The 16,341-nt window shown below is 35.7% G+C and overlaps 2 protein-coding genes across 9 annotated transcripts in view; both read right to left on the bottom strand.

The window, feature by feature from the left end:
* LOC113050749 (leucine-rich repeat flightless-interacting protein 2-like) overlaps window positions 1-4,122 on the bottom strand; it is a 55,248-nt gene extending 51,126 nt beyond the window's left edge. For 3 of the 7 annotated variants that reach the window (XM_026214021.1, XM_026214022.1, XM_026214023.1), the window contains exon 1: window positions 3,431-4,122. In XM_026214021.1, the coding sequence (XP_026069806.1) occupies window positions 3,431-3,616 (186 nt within the window). In that variant the 5' untranslated portion in view covers window positions 3,617-4,122. The remainder of the gene's footprint in view (window positions 1-3,430) is intronic. The other 4 variants (XM_026214025.1, XM_026214026.1, XM_026214024.1 and 1 more) reach the window with 2 other exon arrangements.
* A 1,173-nt stretch (window positions 4,123-5,295) lies between these two features.
* LOC113050748 (melanophilin) lies at window positions 5,296-15,720 on the bottom strand. Of its 2 annotated transcripts, XM_026214019.1 has the most exons (15): window positions 15,649-15,720; window positions 14,774-14,901; window positions 13,388-13,609; window positions 13,137-13,249; window positions 12,120-12,161; window positions 11,896-11,954; window positions 11,120-11,209; window positions 10,922-11,036; window positions 10,323-10,519; window positions 9,341-9,424; window positions 9,008-9,226; window positions 8,371-8,541; window positions 8,049-8,213; window positions 7,536-7,607; window positions 5,296-7,437 (listed from the first exon to the last, which is right to left on the bottom strand). In XM_026214019.1, exons 2-15 carry the CDS (start codon window positions 14,881-14,883, stop codon window positions 7,384-7,386), a joined length of 1,713 nt encoding a protein of 570 aa, XP_026069804.1. In that variant the 5' UTR covers window positions 14,884-14,901; window positions 15,649-15,720; the 3' UTR covers window positions 5,296-7,383. The 2 variants fall into 2 exon arrangements, with proteins under 2 accessions (XP_026069804.1, XP_026069805.1); XM_026214020.1 differs by lacking the exon at window positions 8,371-8,541.
* Between the last annotated feature and the right edge of the window lie 621 nt (window positions 15,721-16,341).

The raw sequence follows: 16,341 nt of genomic DNA, 5'->3' as shown, positions 1-16,341 counted from the left end.
TGAACAGACCAAACCACCACTGCACATTAAAACAAAGAGTGAACAGCTGAGACACATGCTGCAAAAGCCCAAAAGTCTATGAGCACATTATAACAGTGTTTAAGCTAAATAAATAAAAAAACATGAACTCAATTATAAAATGCATGGAAAAGACTATGGGAAGACTTCCAATAATTGTCAAGGCAAAAACTAAAACTTAATTCTGACTACATTAAAACTCCACTACTGCTGCAAACAAACAGAGGAAAGAAAGGTGGTCAAGTTCTTATAGAGAATGATTGTTCTGTAATGCTTTTCCTTGGCATGGCTGTTCTCTAATGCACGGTGTATAAAACCAGCTCAGCCAACAGAGGTGTTGATAATACAGTATTCATTACAGATCAAACATGCAAGTGCTAAAGCTGTCTCACTGGCCCAGCATCTTAATGACTCCATTTCACACTGCACACCTAATTCATGCCTGAGAGAGCTGTCTAATGGGTTGCTATGTGGCTAGGCTTTTTCCAAATACAAAGTTTAGGCATATGTTTAAAAGATTAGTTCACCCAAACATTATTTCCAAATCTGTAGAAATGTAACACAAAAGAATACATTTTGAATGACATACTTTTTGTCATCAATATAATGACTGTAGACAGGTGCTTTTAAGTGTCAAAATTCAAATGCAAACCCATGATAATCTCAGTCTCAAGTGTGCTGTTGCAACTGGATCATTGAGTCCAGGGCTGCATGTCCCGAAAGCATCATAAGCCTAGGCAGGTGGGTTATGCAGCACAGATCATAGTGAAATAAACATTTGGATTTCTGTGAACCATTCAGGTTTTGCAAACTGGATCAGGTAAATCACTGAAATGATCAGCCTTCAGAGCATTCTTAAATCATTTTTGTGCCAGAAAGCTTGAATCAAAGTGCATAAATGATTCAGTTGTTCACGAATCAAACAGGCAGGACAGATGGAATAATGATTTTCGATGAATGAGAACTGTCTGCCTGTTCTTGGATAATAGTTCACACATTGTATGGACAGCATCATATGACTTTTATGGTACTTTTTTGGAGCTTGTTTAGCTTTCATTACAATGAAAAAAAAGATGACCATTGACACCTAGCACAAGGAGGGCAAGACACAAAAGTTAATTACAGTTATAAGAGTCTGGCTGTTCACAGAGCCCTGTGTCCAAGCACATTAATAGAGAGGCGAAGGGAAGGAAAAGATGTAGTAGAAAAAGCAATAGGGATAACCGCACCCTGGAGATAATTGTCAAACAAAACCCTTTCAAAAATGTGGGGGAGACTCACAAAGAGTGGACTGCAGCTGGAGTCAGTGCTTCAAGAACCACTACACATATGCAAGACATGGGTTTCATCTGTTGCATTCCTTGTGTCAAGCTACACTTGAACAACAGACAGCGTCAGAAGCATCTCGCTTCAAAAAGGACTGGACTGCTGTTGAGTGGTCCAAAGTTATGTTCTCTGATTAAAGTAAATTTTGCATTTCCTTTGGAAATACCAGTACCTGGTTTAAGGACCATGATATTCCTGTTCTTAATTGGCCAGCAAACTCACCTGACCTTAACCCCATAGAAAATCTATGGGGTATTGTGAAGAGGAAGATGCGATATGCCAGACCCAACAATGCAGAAGAGCTGAAGGCCACTATCAGAGCAACCTGTGCTCTCATAACACCTGAGCAGTGTCACAGACTGTTCAACTCCATGCCATGCCACATTGGTGCAGTAATTCAGGCAAAAGGAGCCCCAACTAAGTATTGAGTGCTGTACATGCTCATACTTTTCATGTTCATACTTTTCAGTTGGCCAAGATTTCTAAAAATCCTTTCTTTGTGTTGGTCTTAAGTAATATTCAAATTTTCAGAGATACAGAATTTGGGATTTTCATTAGTTGTCAGTTATAATCATCAACATTAAAAGAAATAAACATTTGAAATATATCAGTCTGTGTGTAATGAATGAATACAATATACACGTTTCACTTTTTGAATGGAATTAGTGAAATAAATCAACTTTTTTATGATATTCTAATTATATGACCAGCACCTGTATATTCCAAAAGCTTGCCTTCTGTTTAAAAATAGAAGAATAACTGTTATATGACTTTGGAATGACACAAAGATAAGAAAATAATGACAAAAAGTTTATTTTTGGTTAAACTATTACTTTGACTTTCACTCAATTTCTCTCTGACTTTGGCATTATGTCTGATTGTGAAGTATCTGTGAGAATGCAGAACAAAAAGAAAGGAAAAACATTAGAGGATGTAGAGTTTATTCTACTCTTCAGGGACTGATTCATCCTGTAAGAGGGGTGGTGAGTTTAATAGTGGGTGGGTACAGAGTTTTACAAGAACACAAGGACTAGAGGGCAAATCATGCAAAGCATCATTACTTTTCCATCCCTTTGCTAGAGCTGGAAACGAAATGTCCAAGATACATTTCCACACCACACCCAAAGAGTTTACCTATTAAGGGCACCAATCATCAAGATAAGGTCACGGTCAAACAGAAAAAAATAAGTCTGTTGGTAAAAAAAAAAAAATGCCCATGTGGGGATTCTTCAGTAAGGAAATTCTTTCCATATGTGGTCAGCTTATCCAAAAGGTCACAGAGGTCTTTAAGTGAACCTGAAAACCTGAATATTGTTGCAAAGAACTAAACACAAACCTTTTACCCTTAATATGGAACATCTTTTGGAACATAAGCAATAAGATGACTTCAATTACAATATCAGTTAATTGTTTAATAATAATAGATTAGTATAAATAAAAATAGCAAGAATGACTAAAGCCCTGCACTATACTTTCAAAAAGAAACCTAGCTATCTGTGTCTGTTTTTCATTAAGAACTGAAAACCGAAGATACATCCCTGAGGCTTTTCGGGCCATTTACTGGGTGTGATGTGCCGCATCAGAGCAGGTTCTGACGTCAGCAGTCTGGGACGTTCTCTTAGCTTTTTCGTTTGATCCTTGCTTAGTGACGTCACGCCGCTGTGCAGTTATCCAAACATAAGGATGCCGTTGCTCAACTGCACTAACGCTTTTTGTATAGAAGCAAATGTTTGTTTACCACAACAATTAAGCCTAACCTAGCTGAAGTCTTTCATTCATGCTAGCAACAATTCAAACTGTGTTTTTGTCATTCATTAGCGCTTAGTAATTGGGAGGAGAGGAGGTACAATATTTCCCATTCACATTTTAAAGGACACGAGCGTCACCATTTTCATGTTCATTTATCCCTACTGCATGGAAACGGTGAGTGAGGACAGCACAACCGCCAAAACCCTTTAATTATTCAGTAAGATCATTGGAGATTCCCTTTAAGACTTTAAATACTACAGTATTTGGAGTAAAAGGGCGACATTTTGTGCAGTATGATAAGAGTCTATAGGAGCACGTGAAATGTTGGTTGTCTTACCTCTCGAGCTATTTGACTGAGAGTATCATCCTCCGCCGATAGTTTCTCCCGGTTGGAAATTCTTTTCCTCCCCGTTACTTGCGTTGCCATTTTAAATTCCCTTATAATCTGACACAAACTTCTACAAAAAAATGACTTCGCCAAATTCAAGTGCTGTCCAGTTGTGTATAGATCAAAGAGCACCATTCAGTGTGTCATGAGCAACGTTAATAAATGGTTATATTTGTAACGACTACAAGCAAATATGTGTAGAGCACTAGGACACATCCTCCCTTTGATGCCCCGTCGTCTCCATAAACCGCATGAATATATGGCGGGAGCCTGTTGCACATTCAAACCACACATCGATATGTCAAAACATCACGGATAGGATGGAAGATTGGAAGATGACAGTTTGCTGATACGCCATGAGTAGGCTACGATAGGCATTCCCGAGTCATCCCTTAACATTTCTTTCTACGTTAGTTCGGTACAAACCAAATGAGGAATAAAGCCATCTGTCCAAAGCTGCATTTGTTTCTAGGTCAAATCGAACCAGTATGAAGATGAGCGGCTCTCGGATGAGAATATACAGCAGCCCAATGTGCGGGACTCTGCGCGAAAAGTGGGCGGCACTTGTGGGCGTTACCTGACGTTTGAATTGTAATTATTTCCGTCTTCTAGCATATTAGGGCAAGTTCATAAATATGATTCATGGGTCATTTCATCTGTCTGTCTGTCTGTCTGTCTGTGTCTGAACCTTGTTCCTTTTTGAATAGATTGAAGGACATATCAAAGAGTGGTCTGGGCTAGTGCATTAGCTCCACCAAGAGGCTTTATTAGACAATTAAAGTTGATGTGCTACTGGTGCATCGTTTCATGTCATAATTTTCATGGTCGTTGTAAAAACAGCCCCTAAAACTTTATATAAACCGTTTATATATCTGACTTGTATGTGTTATTTTTTAACCTCAAATATATCAATGTCATTATCTTATTTCCTATGTTTTAATACTTTATTATTTCAAATAATGTATTTTCAAAATTCTAACTAGGCCTATAATAAATTGAATTACAGAGATAATTAAATAAATGCAACTACAATGGCAAGGTTCATGTGTATAAGATTAAACGCGTTAGTCTTTTTATACATACTGCAGTCTAGAGGGCAGCACAATCCTAGACAATTGACCACAAGGAGAATGAAATATTTTTTTTTGTAATAAAACTCCCTTTTGTGAAAGCCAGCCCAATCTAACTATTAATACAATTAATGAATAATAATTTAGGCGTAAGTAAAACGATCCACGTGATAACCTCTCACCTGACAACCTCATGGGATGATCCATCACGTTCAGACAACTTTAGTAGGCCTAATTTAGTGCACTTCCAGGATACTTTCTGATTCGTTCAGTCGCGCATGCACAAAATTGTATAGGTTTTGTAATGGAATTAGTAGTTCACCTGTTTCAATCAATGTCTGAGCCGGAAAGAGAATTGTTTAGTTCATCTCATGATTCGGGTTTTCGAGTTGTTCCTTTATCACGTGACAAACCCATAAGCGTAACCAATGCAGTCTGAGCTGGAAAGAAAATTTATTAGCTCTTTTTATTTATTTTATTAAAGGTACCAAAGATAAAGTACAGAGAATGTCAATATTGCATATAAAGAAGTGGCATCACATGCAAAGCACCATTTACAAACGTATGTAAACATAAAATAAATAATATTAAATGAAAGCTATAACAAAATAAATTAAAAACAGCCTTAAGATTTTTGGAAGATTAAATAGTTTGGATATACTGTTGAGCCTCTTAAAAAAAAAAAAAAAAATATATATATATACATATATATATATATATATATAAAGGATTTTGATGAGTGAATTTACTGCGGTGAATATGACATTTTCCAAGAAGTCATAATAGGTTAAAAATAAAACATTCGTTAATTTTGTCTTTTTGAATATTAAAGAAGCCAAACAGCACATTCTTAAAAAGCAAAGAGAAACCCTGGAGCACACTGCGATGGATAAAATTAGAGAATTCAATCCAAAATAGTTGTGTGAGGACAATCCCAAAAGATCCACAAATAGAACAGTTTGTATCTATGTCTGACTTAAACCTTTACACTTTAGCAGTTGTAAACTAACAGTTTGAATGAGATTTCTCTAACCTTGTTATTATGTATTCCAAAGACAGAGTCCATACTTTTTTTCCAATCAATATGATCAGTCACATACCTCAAATAAGACACCAGATATAAAGTTGTTTCAAGCTCTTTTTGAAAAAGAGATCTAATCTTATAGTTACATGATGAAGGATGTGACAAAAAAGCTTCATTTTCCTACTGGGATTTCAAATGAGTCTAGAAATAGTGCTCGATGATCTAACAGAGTCCAATATATACATGGTAAGTTAAAAGCATAAAAGCATAATGGCTCCTTTAGGAATAGCGCCCATGACAATGGAGAATTCTTAGCGAGTTACTGGAAAATTACATTTACTTAAGAATTCTTTGTAACTTTAAATAAGACCTTCCGAGTTAAATAACTGGGAAACAACCAAAATAATTCTAAAACCAGTTATTATTTTCTGTTATAAAATGTCTTGATTGTTCCAAATGAAGTACTGGTGAGGGGAGAAATTGTGCTTAAAAATTAATGACCATGCAAGTAATGCCTGTTTATGAAATTTAGATAAATTGTAAGGGATTCTAGCAAAATAAATCAAGGAAATTCAACCCACCATAATCATGTGTTCATTAATACAGACTTCTTAACATAATGGATATTGTTTTTCCAAACAAAATTAAACATGAAACTGAATTAGAGATTTTGTTGTCCACATACAGAGAGAGTGCGTGTATGGAAGCATTAGCAAGCAGTATTCTGACTCTCAAGGTCAAGTCTCTCTGCAACCATGCATTGAATCTTCTTTGAGCTTTTATTAAAACTGGGTCCAAAAATAATTGATTAGTTCATCTATCGAGTCATCAGGTTTTTCGAGTCATTTATCCATCATGTGACAGACCCATAAGCTTTAACCTGTGCAGTCTGAGCCGGAAAGAGACTTAATCATAATAACCAACTCTTTATTACCTTTGTTTCAACATTAAGGGTATAAAAAATAATAATCATGACAGAAAATCATGCATTTATAAACTGTTAGAAGTAAAAAGCTACAGTTTGAGACAGGAAATGCAGTAACTGTAAGAGAAAATAATACTTATAATAATGATGGTGATAATAATAATGACAATTCTCTTTGTATTAGACAATGCATTAGTATAACGCTGATGGGTCTATCACATGATAAAGGAATGACTCAAACCTGAAAGACCCATGAGATGAACTAATCAGTCCTCTTTCCGGCTCAGACTGCATTGGCTTAGATAAGATAAGAGGTCAGATAAGGTGAGGTGAGCTAATCAATGAATTAATCTTTTCTGTATTGCATTATAGTTTTGTATTGTTTGTAGATCAACGGTTGCATAAGTACTAGTAGACATCAGGGAAGTAACACGTAACATTTTAATTATATTTGATAAAATTAATTTAAATGACGCAAAAAAAAAAAAGATTTGTTCATTTTACTGAATGAGACTCAAAGGTCCGAGTCGGTAAAATGATCTGAACTTCTCATCACTACCAGAGATGGGTAAGTGTTAGATATTAAATAATTTGAAATGTATTGCTTAATAAAGTGACATCTTTAGTGTATCTCCAAAAATACTATCTATGCACTGAAGAAAAAAAAATTGACATACCAACTTTATTATTAAAATCTCTAAGTTGCCAAGGTACAAAAGTCAAAAGTACCTTGACAAAAGTTTACTGGTGCTAAGTCAAGATCTGTGTCAAAAATCTTGAACATACGATAAAGCACATTGTCAAGTAATATAGGCACAGATATCTTGATATAAGGAATATGTAAGACAATGCTGAAGAAGTAAACGTAATGTCCTGGATACACTTAAAAGTGTACTCTGTCTTGGGAAAACTTCCTTTTTTGTTGTATACTCAGTGCCTGAAAGAAAATATGACCAAAAACGCATAATTAGTTCAAATCTGCAAGAAACATGAGTCAATACATTTTATTTTACTAAGGCTGTTTGTTTAGATCACCTTTTTCTTGGCTTGATCAAATGATAATCCTTTAGCACTTAGAGCAGAAATCTTGCTCTCAATGTCTGAGACCTGATAAATAAATGAATAAATATAAAATAAACACATACAGACAGATAGACAGATAGACAGATACATACAATAGAGGGAAGTACAGTAAGGGAAGTCGTGGCCTAATGGTTAGAGAGTCGGACTCCCAATCGAAGGGTTGTGAGTTTGAGTCTCGGGCCGGCAGGAATTGTGGGTGGGGGGAGTGCATGTACAGTTCCCTCTCCACCTTCAATACCATGAGCAAGGCATCGAACCCCCAACTGCTCTCCGGGCGCTGCAGCATAAATGGCTGCCCACTGCTCCGGGTGTGTGTTCACAGTGTGTGTGTGTGTGTGTTCACTGCTCTGTGTGTGTGCACTTCGGATGGGTTAAATGCAGAGCACGAATTCTGAATATGGGTCACCATACTTGGGTGAATGTCATGTCACTTTTTTAAAAATAGATAGATAGATAGAAGCTCACCTCACTCTCTGTGCTCTGAACCTTAGCAGCTGCCAAAGCAACCTGGTCCTCCAGTTCAGAGAGCTCTGAATCAGTTAACGGGCCGCTGTATTGATTCTTAGCATTCTGCTCAATCATGTGCAACTTTTTTGCCATTTCGAAGGATGTCCCTGCACTCATGTACACCTGCAGTAAAAAAGGTAAAAGAAAATACAGAGTTCTGAACAAATAGCTTATATACTTTAGTGATATAAACTCGCTTGGTTATGCCAATGACATTCCAAGTGTGTAAACTCGCTCCTTCAAACAAATATAAAAGTATCTATTAGTGGGATCAGCTTACATTTTCCTCAAGTTCCCTGAAAGCATCATCAGCCTGCTTAAGATCTGTGACCGCTAACTGAGGTCTGTCATTAGGATTTGAGGGGGCCAACTCGTTCATAGCGCTTTCAGTGGCATTAATTGTTCTTAGAATCTCAGTTGTGATGTCGCATAGGGCCGCCGCGGTGGATCTCTGAAAGCAATTAACCGAGAGGAGAGAAGCCTCATCAGCATTAAAATCCTAAAAATGACTGTAGTCAGGTATTAGTGTTGCTAAGGTTATAGCTAAACGAGGCATAAGTGTTGCTAATGCTTCATGGTCTTTAGATAAGACACTGATTAGTTATGAAAATAGCCCAGGGGGACTACAAACTTCTTTCCGCTGTTTCTTTACCTATGCTTATAAAGATGCTATTGATAAAATTAAGCTTTTTACAATTATTAATAAAGTATTTGTGCTCTGGTATTCTAAAAAAAAAAATATTTTAGCGACAATATGGCAAGCTTGTAATAAGTTGTGTGACTTTTAAAACCCACTTGTATTCCACTGGTAGCCTGATAATGTGATACCTGAATCTGCATAAAATATATTTTATCAGGAAAACCTTACCTTGGACAAAGACAGCATCTGTGGATGTTTGTGTTATCCGAGTCCTCACCTTTTGTGCTTCAGTGGGCATTTCATCACTGGAGGAGCTCAAAGGTTCTTGGGATATAGGGGCCATTGGTGCGTGGTCCCCCCTCACAGCGGGCCCTTTGGAATGAGGAGGTATTCTCGGCTCATCCTCGTCAGAGGACAGTGCCTTGTCACTCATCAGCTCATCTAGTTTTCTCCTCAGCTTCTCCTCCTCCATCTGCCCTGCTGTGGGCTGGACAGGCTACAGACATACACAATAAGTACTTAATATTAAATTCATGAGATGGACCTACATGAAACTTTTTCAGTGTGAAGAGCATATCTGCTATGTTCTACTTAGAGACTTTACTCATACCTGATCATGAGGCAAAGTCATTTTCTCTTCCAGTCGATTTAAGAGACTCTCAATGGCAGACATTCTCTTATTCAGGTTATTGATCTACCTCACAGAAACAGAAAAAAGCACAATTGCAGAGTGGTCAAATGATGAATTTAACACAAGGTCAGACATTTGTCTAAGTCAAAAAAGTGGAAATCATTCATCATAATCAATCATACTATAATAACAGTCAAAACATGAGGTGACTAAAACTAATCTAACCCATAATTATTTATTAAAAGGTGCAATTAAAAAACAACTGTACTTTTAAAAGATGCATTACTGTTTCTGGAATCGGTAAGATTTTTAAAAGTGAGTTTCTTATGCTCACCAAGGATACATTTATTTGTAATATTATGTACAGTAATATTGTGACATTTAAAACATGTGTTTATCTCTTTTTTAAATATAATACAAAATGTAGTTTATTTCTGTGTTGGCAAAACAGTCTTCAGTGTCACATGATTCTCCAGAAATGATTTTAATATGCTGATGTGGTGCTAATTAACATTTTTTTTATTACACAGCAGGTTATAAATGGTTGCATTGCTTAATACTACTGTAGAATATTTGATGCATTTTTATTTCTAAATTATTCAATGAATAGAAAGTTCAAAAGAGCAGCATAAATTATTCAGTTTCTAAGTCTTTACTGTTACTTTATTCCATGCTGAATGAAAATCTTAATTTCTTTAAAAAATAATCTTACTGACCCCCAAACTTTTGATTGACAGAGTATGTTTAAAATCTTGCACATCCACATGAGCCAAAGAATCAAGTCATATCAGTACCAGTCAAGGAGTGGCCTTGTTTAAATTCAGAAACCTCCCTATCCTTAAATATCTCCTCTAACTGTGAACAGAGCATTTCTTCAATGGTAGCTCAACAAACAAAATATTTTGCACTTTTATGTATTATTCAATTTCCAATGTGAAGAAAGTCCCTTGATCTCTGATACCGGTGGTGCACTCTGATGAACGTTTTCTTGAGATGATGCTCGACTGCGGCGTCTTGGGGGCAGCTGGTAGACAGGGTATCGTAACATATCTTCCTCCTCTGAAGTATCCAGATAAATCTGGCGTGGAGCCAAAGAGGAGTTGATTTTAGAGAGCGAGCGAGCGCGTACCATTCTGTTTTCAGAGTACATGCCATCATCTAAAACAGAAATCAAGGGGACAAATTAGCTATCAGTTTAATGGCATTTAAGGATGAAAATCAATCAAAGATCCCCTGCTGAGTTTCCAGACTGTTCTGGTTTTCACATATATATATATATATATATATATATATAGTGTGTGTGTGTGTGTGTGTGTGTGTGTGTGTCTGTGTGTGTGTGTTTGGACTTTGTTTGGACTGAAATCTTAAATCCCAGTTTTACATGAAGCCTTTGAAATGAGATCAGTAAATGTTTGTGTGAATGTGTAACATTTGAAAAAGATGTGAGGAAGAAACAGAAAGAAAGAAAGAAAGAAAGAAAGAAAGAAAGAAAGAAAGAAAGAAAGAAAGAAAGAAAGAAGAGAAAAATGACAGAATACAGACAGAATATGTTTGCTTCACCTGGGCGTGAGAACCTATCGAGACTTTTCCTCCGGTTCATGCGATGATGATGGTGATGGTACATCTCAGAGTTGTATTCTACATCATTCCGCTGACCTCTGTCTTCGTGCATGTTCTGGAGAAGATTGAAAGTGTCTATGATGCCTGAGTGCCCTGTTCCACAGAGTGGATGTTTAACAATATCAGCTTTCTCAATACCTGGATAGACTGTCTGCGAGAATGAGTGGTATAGTCCTCCATGTCAAGATCCATGGGGTGGACAGAGAGAAGACGCTTGGTCTTTCGTTTCTGTGAAGAAGTCAGGACAATTTAGCTTATATAAAACATGAGTGACAAAGACTTACAAAATACTGGTTTAAGAGAGCTCTTTTATCATAATTGCACACTTTAAAATATTACCACTCTGCTTATAGACAATTTTAAACTTATTCACAGTGATTTATGATATGATGTATAGCATTTAACTGCAACATAAGTACCATGCCTTTCAATGAGCCACTTCAGCCAAGTGGATTTTGAATGTAACTTTTGTATCTTTAATAATTCAATTGCAGTGTTTGTCTAATTGTTGTGGCAGAAATCCCTTGCACAGATAATTTGCTTTAAACTGTAGATTTATGGAGAGGGGGGAAAACACCTGTAGGCTAAGTCAATATAGCTCATTTCTGTTTATTTTGGTAAATCGTAATTTTTAAATCATAGTTATGGCTTTATCTCATAATTTCCAACTTTAAGTCATAATGATTTAGTATGTCATAATTTTGACTTTTTATTTCATAATCATGACGTAGTACACTGTATTTCATAATTTGATTTTATTTTGACTTTTTATCTCATTATTAGTTATGATTTACCAGTTATATTTTTTTAAAATAATAAGCCATTAAGTTAATTCACCAAGGGGAAAGCCTAAACAAAGCCCTTGAAATGCATATTGAAAAATAAATTCAAAAGCATTATAAAATTGAGTCTACCTGCTTATAATGTTGAGCTTCAGATGCATCCAAATGTTCATCATGACCATTATATACATCTAAGAATAAAGCATAAATTATATATTATTCAAAAGAGAATGCATAGTTTCAGTACTGATAAATGTAAATAAGGCTTGGCCAAGTGCTCTTAAGCTTTGCTCTGTGACAGCACCAGCTATGCTCCTGTTGTTTCCTTCACAGCATGAATGTATTTGTGTACTCACTGCGCACATCAGTCATGCTCTGTGTGTCATCATCACGGTGCCCTAAAGAAACAACGGACAATGACTTCAGTCTTGTGCAAATGAGAGTATTTAACTCATTTATCAGGCATTTTGAACAAATAATTGAGTAATTAGTTGTTGCACATAATACCACAGCAAAACTAATAATAGCAAATATATTGAACCTACAAAATGGTAAACATAGAACATTAACAGTTTTACAGTTGTCAGCTTTATCCTTGGGGTGGAAAATCTACACCTCCATTTGTGCATTCAACCAAGGTTTCTCATTTTTCTCTTTAACATGTCCTGTCATGCAAGTCTATAAACAACATCAGCAAGTCAGTGCCCCAGACACAGCATGTGACCCAGTTATGGCCTAAGCACTTGGGACACAGCCAATAGACAGAGTTCTTTAAATTCAACTGAGTGATAAACAAATCCACTTGGTAACTAAATACACACAGGCATCTAACGATAACACATGCGTTGCACCATTGCTGTCTCTTGCTGTTCTTCATCTGAAAGGCAGTGTATACAGGCTTTACATATTTACTATATATATTTACATATTTACTAATGAGAGGAATGTTTGTTGAAATGTGTTGAAGGTGAAATTATTTTAAAATTAAAATATATATTTTTTTGTATTATGCTGTAATTACTGCCATAGTTTTATATTAGCAGAAGCTTAAAGATAATATATTTACATTAATTTAGCAGGTGCTAAAATTATCAAATAAGTTCAATTGAAATACAAGTTAGTAATATGTCATGGATAATGTACAGCTAGGCGGTCATGATTGCAGGGTGATATAAGACCCCTCTAATCCAAGGCTAATCATCATGCCAGGGTTTATTTTGCATTAATGACCGGCTGACTGTACATTATCTCTTCTTAGCACTCACTTGCTTGCTTAACCACTTAAAATGACTGGGGATACTGAAACAGGGTGATGATGTGGCAGCTCATTTCGACACAATAAAGGTTATCGGGAAGCTTTTAATAGCACTCACCCTCTTCATTTAATCTCTTGTACAGTGACCTCATCACTTTTGCGCTGCCAAAACGCTTGAAGCGAGAGTGTATATTGTCATGGTACCACCCCAAGGTTCCAATTTTCAGGACCCTGCATATAGAAAAAGATTTTGTGCGAAGACTTAATATCAGGGATTAATTATATACATAACTTTATAGTTTACCTAAGAGAATAAGCTGTAAAATGTTTCCATTACATTTGTAATCCAATGTTGGAACCTTTTCTAACCTGGACATGCGGCAGGGGTCGCATACCCAGCCGTGCTCCTTCTTGTTGTAGCGGCTGCAGGTCTTGCAGGTGTAGAGTTTACAGTCCATACACTGCCGTTTGCTGTTCACCAGGAACTTAAAGGGCTGCAGGCAGCGGATACAGTGAGAGTCAGTCAGGTTTGTCTGAGACCCCAGGAGTTCCCTCTTTGTTTCTTCCCTCTCGATCTTAGATTTAATCTCACTGTGGTGTAATACAAACAAACAGAAAAACAAATTACATACATGATTAAGTCACTGAAAAAGCTTTGTGGTTACTTTCTGAAGGCAGGCTTGGCTTAGCCCTAAACTAATAAACTGATACCATTCCCTATTATGGACACACAGTATATCTGTACCATATCTTGACACCCAATATTAGAGATGTTTTAATTTATCTGTACTGAAGGGTATATGATTAACCGTGGATATTGCTTCTGTTTTAACATTTAAATTACCTCTGCCTTCATTTGTGTTCATTTACGTTAATCCTTAATAACACTTATAATTTACAAACCATGTTAAATATCATCTTTAGAAAGGTGCAAGGTGATTAGGAATGTTAGATGATGTACATTATAACCTTATGATGCCTGAATTCACTGGTGATATTTAAAATGACTAATTTTAGTTTTTGGTTTTCCATGTTTGATTTATTTAAACAAAACTTTACAGAATTATTTAATATAATCCGTAAAATAAAACATAATTTATATGATTATCAACTCTGCCAGGATTTTAATATCAGTGCCTCTCTGATTTTTATATCAAGACTCAAAGAGTCCGTTTGTGAATGCAATGTTTTCAAAACCTTAGTAAGTCACACAAAGTAAATTTTCCAGTATATTCACCATAATGCATTAAATTTGCATTACAACACATAATGGGTGTTGTAAAAGAGCATGATCAATAATTCAACTTGAACTGAAGACATATAAAAACTGTCCTTCCCAACAGATAGAAACGAACATATTCCAAATAACAATTCAATAGCCACACAGAGACCTCCTTGTCCAAAAAGAATAGAGCTCTGGGGCATCATGTTTTCCCAGCCAGTGGAGAATGGTGTGATCAGGCCTTGTGACTGTACCATGATCATCATGATGTCTTTACAACAGCAGCCTTTCACGCATTGTGGCCTTTCTCATAACCTTGCTCCGCTAGCGTTTACTAAAGACAGAGTATAATATATAGATAAATATAGAAGAAATAATGCAATTGTACCTCTCAGTTCACTAAACCATTTGTATATTTTGGAGTCAGTGCTGGCTGGCTCCAATGACATATATTAACCAATGAACCAGTGTTAAATCATGTCCGATTTGTTTCTATGGTAACATAGATTAATCATGTAATTTAAAGTCCTTACCTGAGCCTCTCCTCTTCCTTCTTCCTGAGGTCAAAATCTCTTTGAATGACCTCCCACACATGTTTGGCCTCCTCTTCTGTTAGTCTGGACAGGTCCAACTTATTGTCCATATTCAGAGGTTAGTTGATCTTTTTTTAAACAAAATAAACAGTAAACATGACATATATAAGAAGTCTATGGATAATGCGAGTCTTATCATTCATAACAGGTTTCCATTATGAGCTACCAGAATATGCAATATGATCATATACAGTATGAATCACTGGAGTCATAATCATAATCAAAAGTTCATTCGTTGAGTTTGACTGTTTTCAGTCCAGTCTCAGCTGTTCCTTTAGATAAAAATACATTTAACTACTCTCAACATGTCTACAAAATATTTTTATTCTGTAATCACCTGTATCACTAATTCAAATGAAGTTTTGGAAATAAGTATTAACTTATTAAAATAAATTAGAGCACAATAACGGCAATATCATTCATGAATACATAAATAACATGCTGAATGATTTTCTTTAAATATCAATGAGACCACTGCTGTGTGTAAATGTGGTACTGCTCTCATTCTAATAGTGCACTGATTGTCATGGTTCCTCATAGAAACAACATTCATGATGTGATCATGTAATAATTTCAGTCAGTGCTATGAGTAACTGAACCCAGGAAATGAATCAGAGTCTGACAGATACCTGCTGCGATCAATAGAAAATTGCAGTGTGATAGCATGCATGCACTCTTCACATTCATAACTTTAATGCAGTAAGAATAATTGATATAATATAATTGAAATAATTTACTTATTAAAACATTAAAACAAAAGCAGGCTTTATGCTTACAGAAAAAGTTTCTTAAATGATAATGAAGATTTTGTTTACCTTGCTTGCAGACAAGTAACTGCTCTTCCCAAGTCTCTCGGGATGAGGCAGATAATGTGAGGATAGTCAGAGGTATGGCAATCATAATCACATGTCTAGTTTTTCAAATGAATTGTGGAGGAGGAAAAGCTCCACCCTTTCCTTGCTTGAAATAAACAGAATAATGAATGCATTAAAATCTGGTATCTGAGGAGAGATTATTAGTATTTGTATTTTATTCTTTGTTTTTGTCGTATTGATCCTTTTTTTAAAACGTATTTTATTGAACAGTAAACAGTTGGTTGAACATTAGCCTGTTTTACTATGTGACTTCTGTTCAATGTTAATGTAGTAAAAAAAAAAAAATTATATTTATTTATTTAATTATTTATATATCTATATATATATATGTTTTTATGTTTTATATAACAGATAGTCCAGCAGCACTGGGACTATTGCTGTTGCTTTCTGTGTATATAGTATGATTTTTTTTCTTTGTTGTCAGTAGGCATTCTTATTAGAGGAGATAGAGGTATGACATAATATTCTTCTATAAGTTGTATTGTAAGTAAACTTCATTGGTTCTTGCACATCAAGCCGTCACCTTCGATCTTCTGTTTACTATATTTGATTTGCTCCATGCATGTGCATCAATTAATAGACATTTGGGAATAAAAGCCTAAATAAAATCTGTCCATTACATTAAGTGATTGT

This window comes from Carassius auratus, chromosome 31 (genome assembly GCF_003368295.1).
Source record: "Carassius auratus strain Wakin chromosome 31, ASM336829v1, whole genome shotgun sequence".
In the NCBI taxonomy this organism is placed as follows: Eukaryota; Metazoa; Chordata; class Actinopteri; order Cypriniformes; family Cyprinidae; genus Carassius; species Carassius auratus.
Note: the sequence above shows the minus strand (reverse complement) of the source record. Positions and strands in the feature narration are given on the sequence as shown.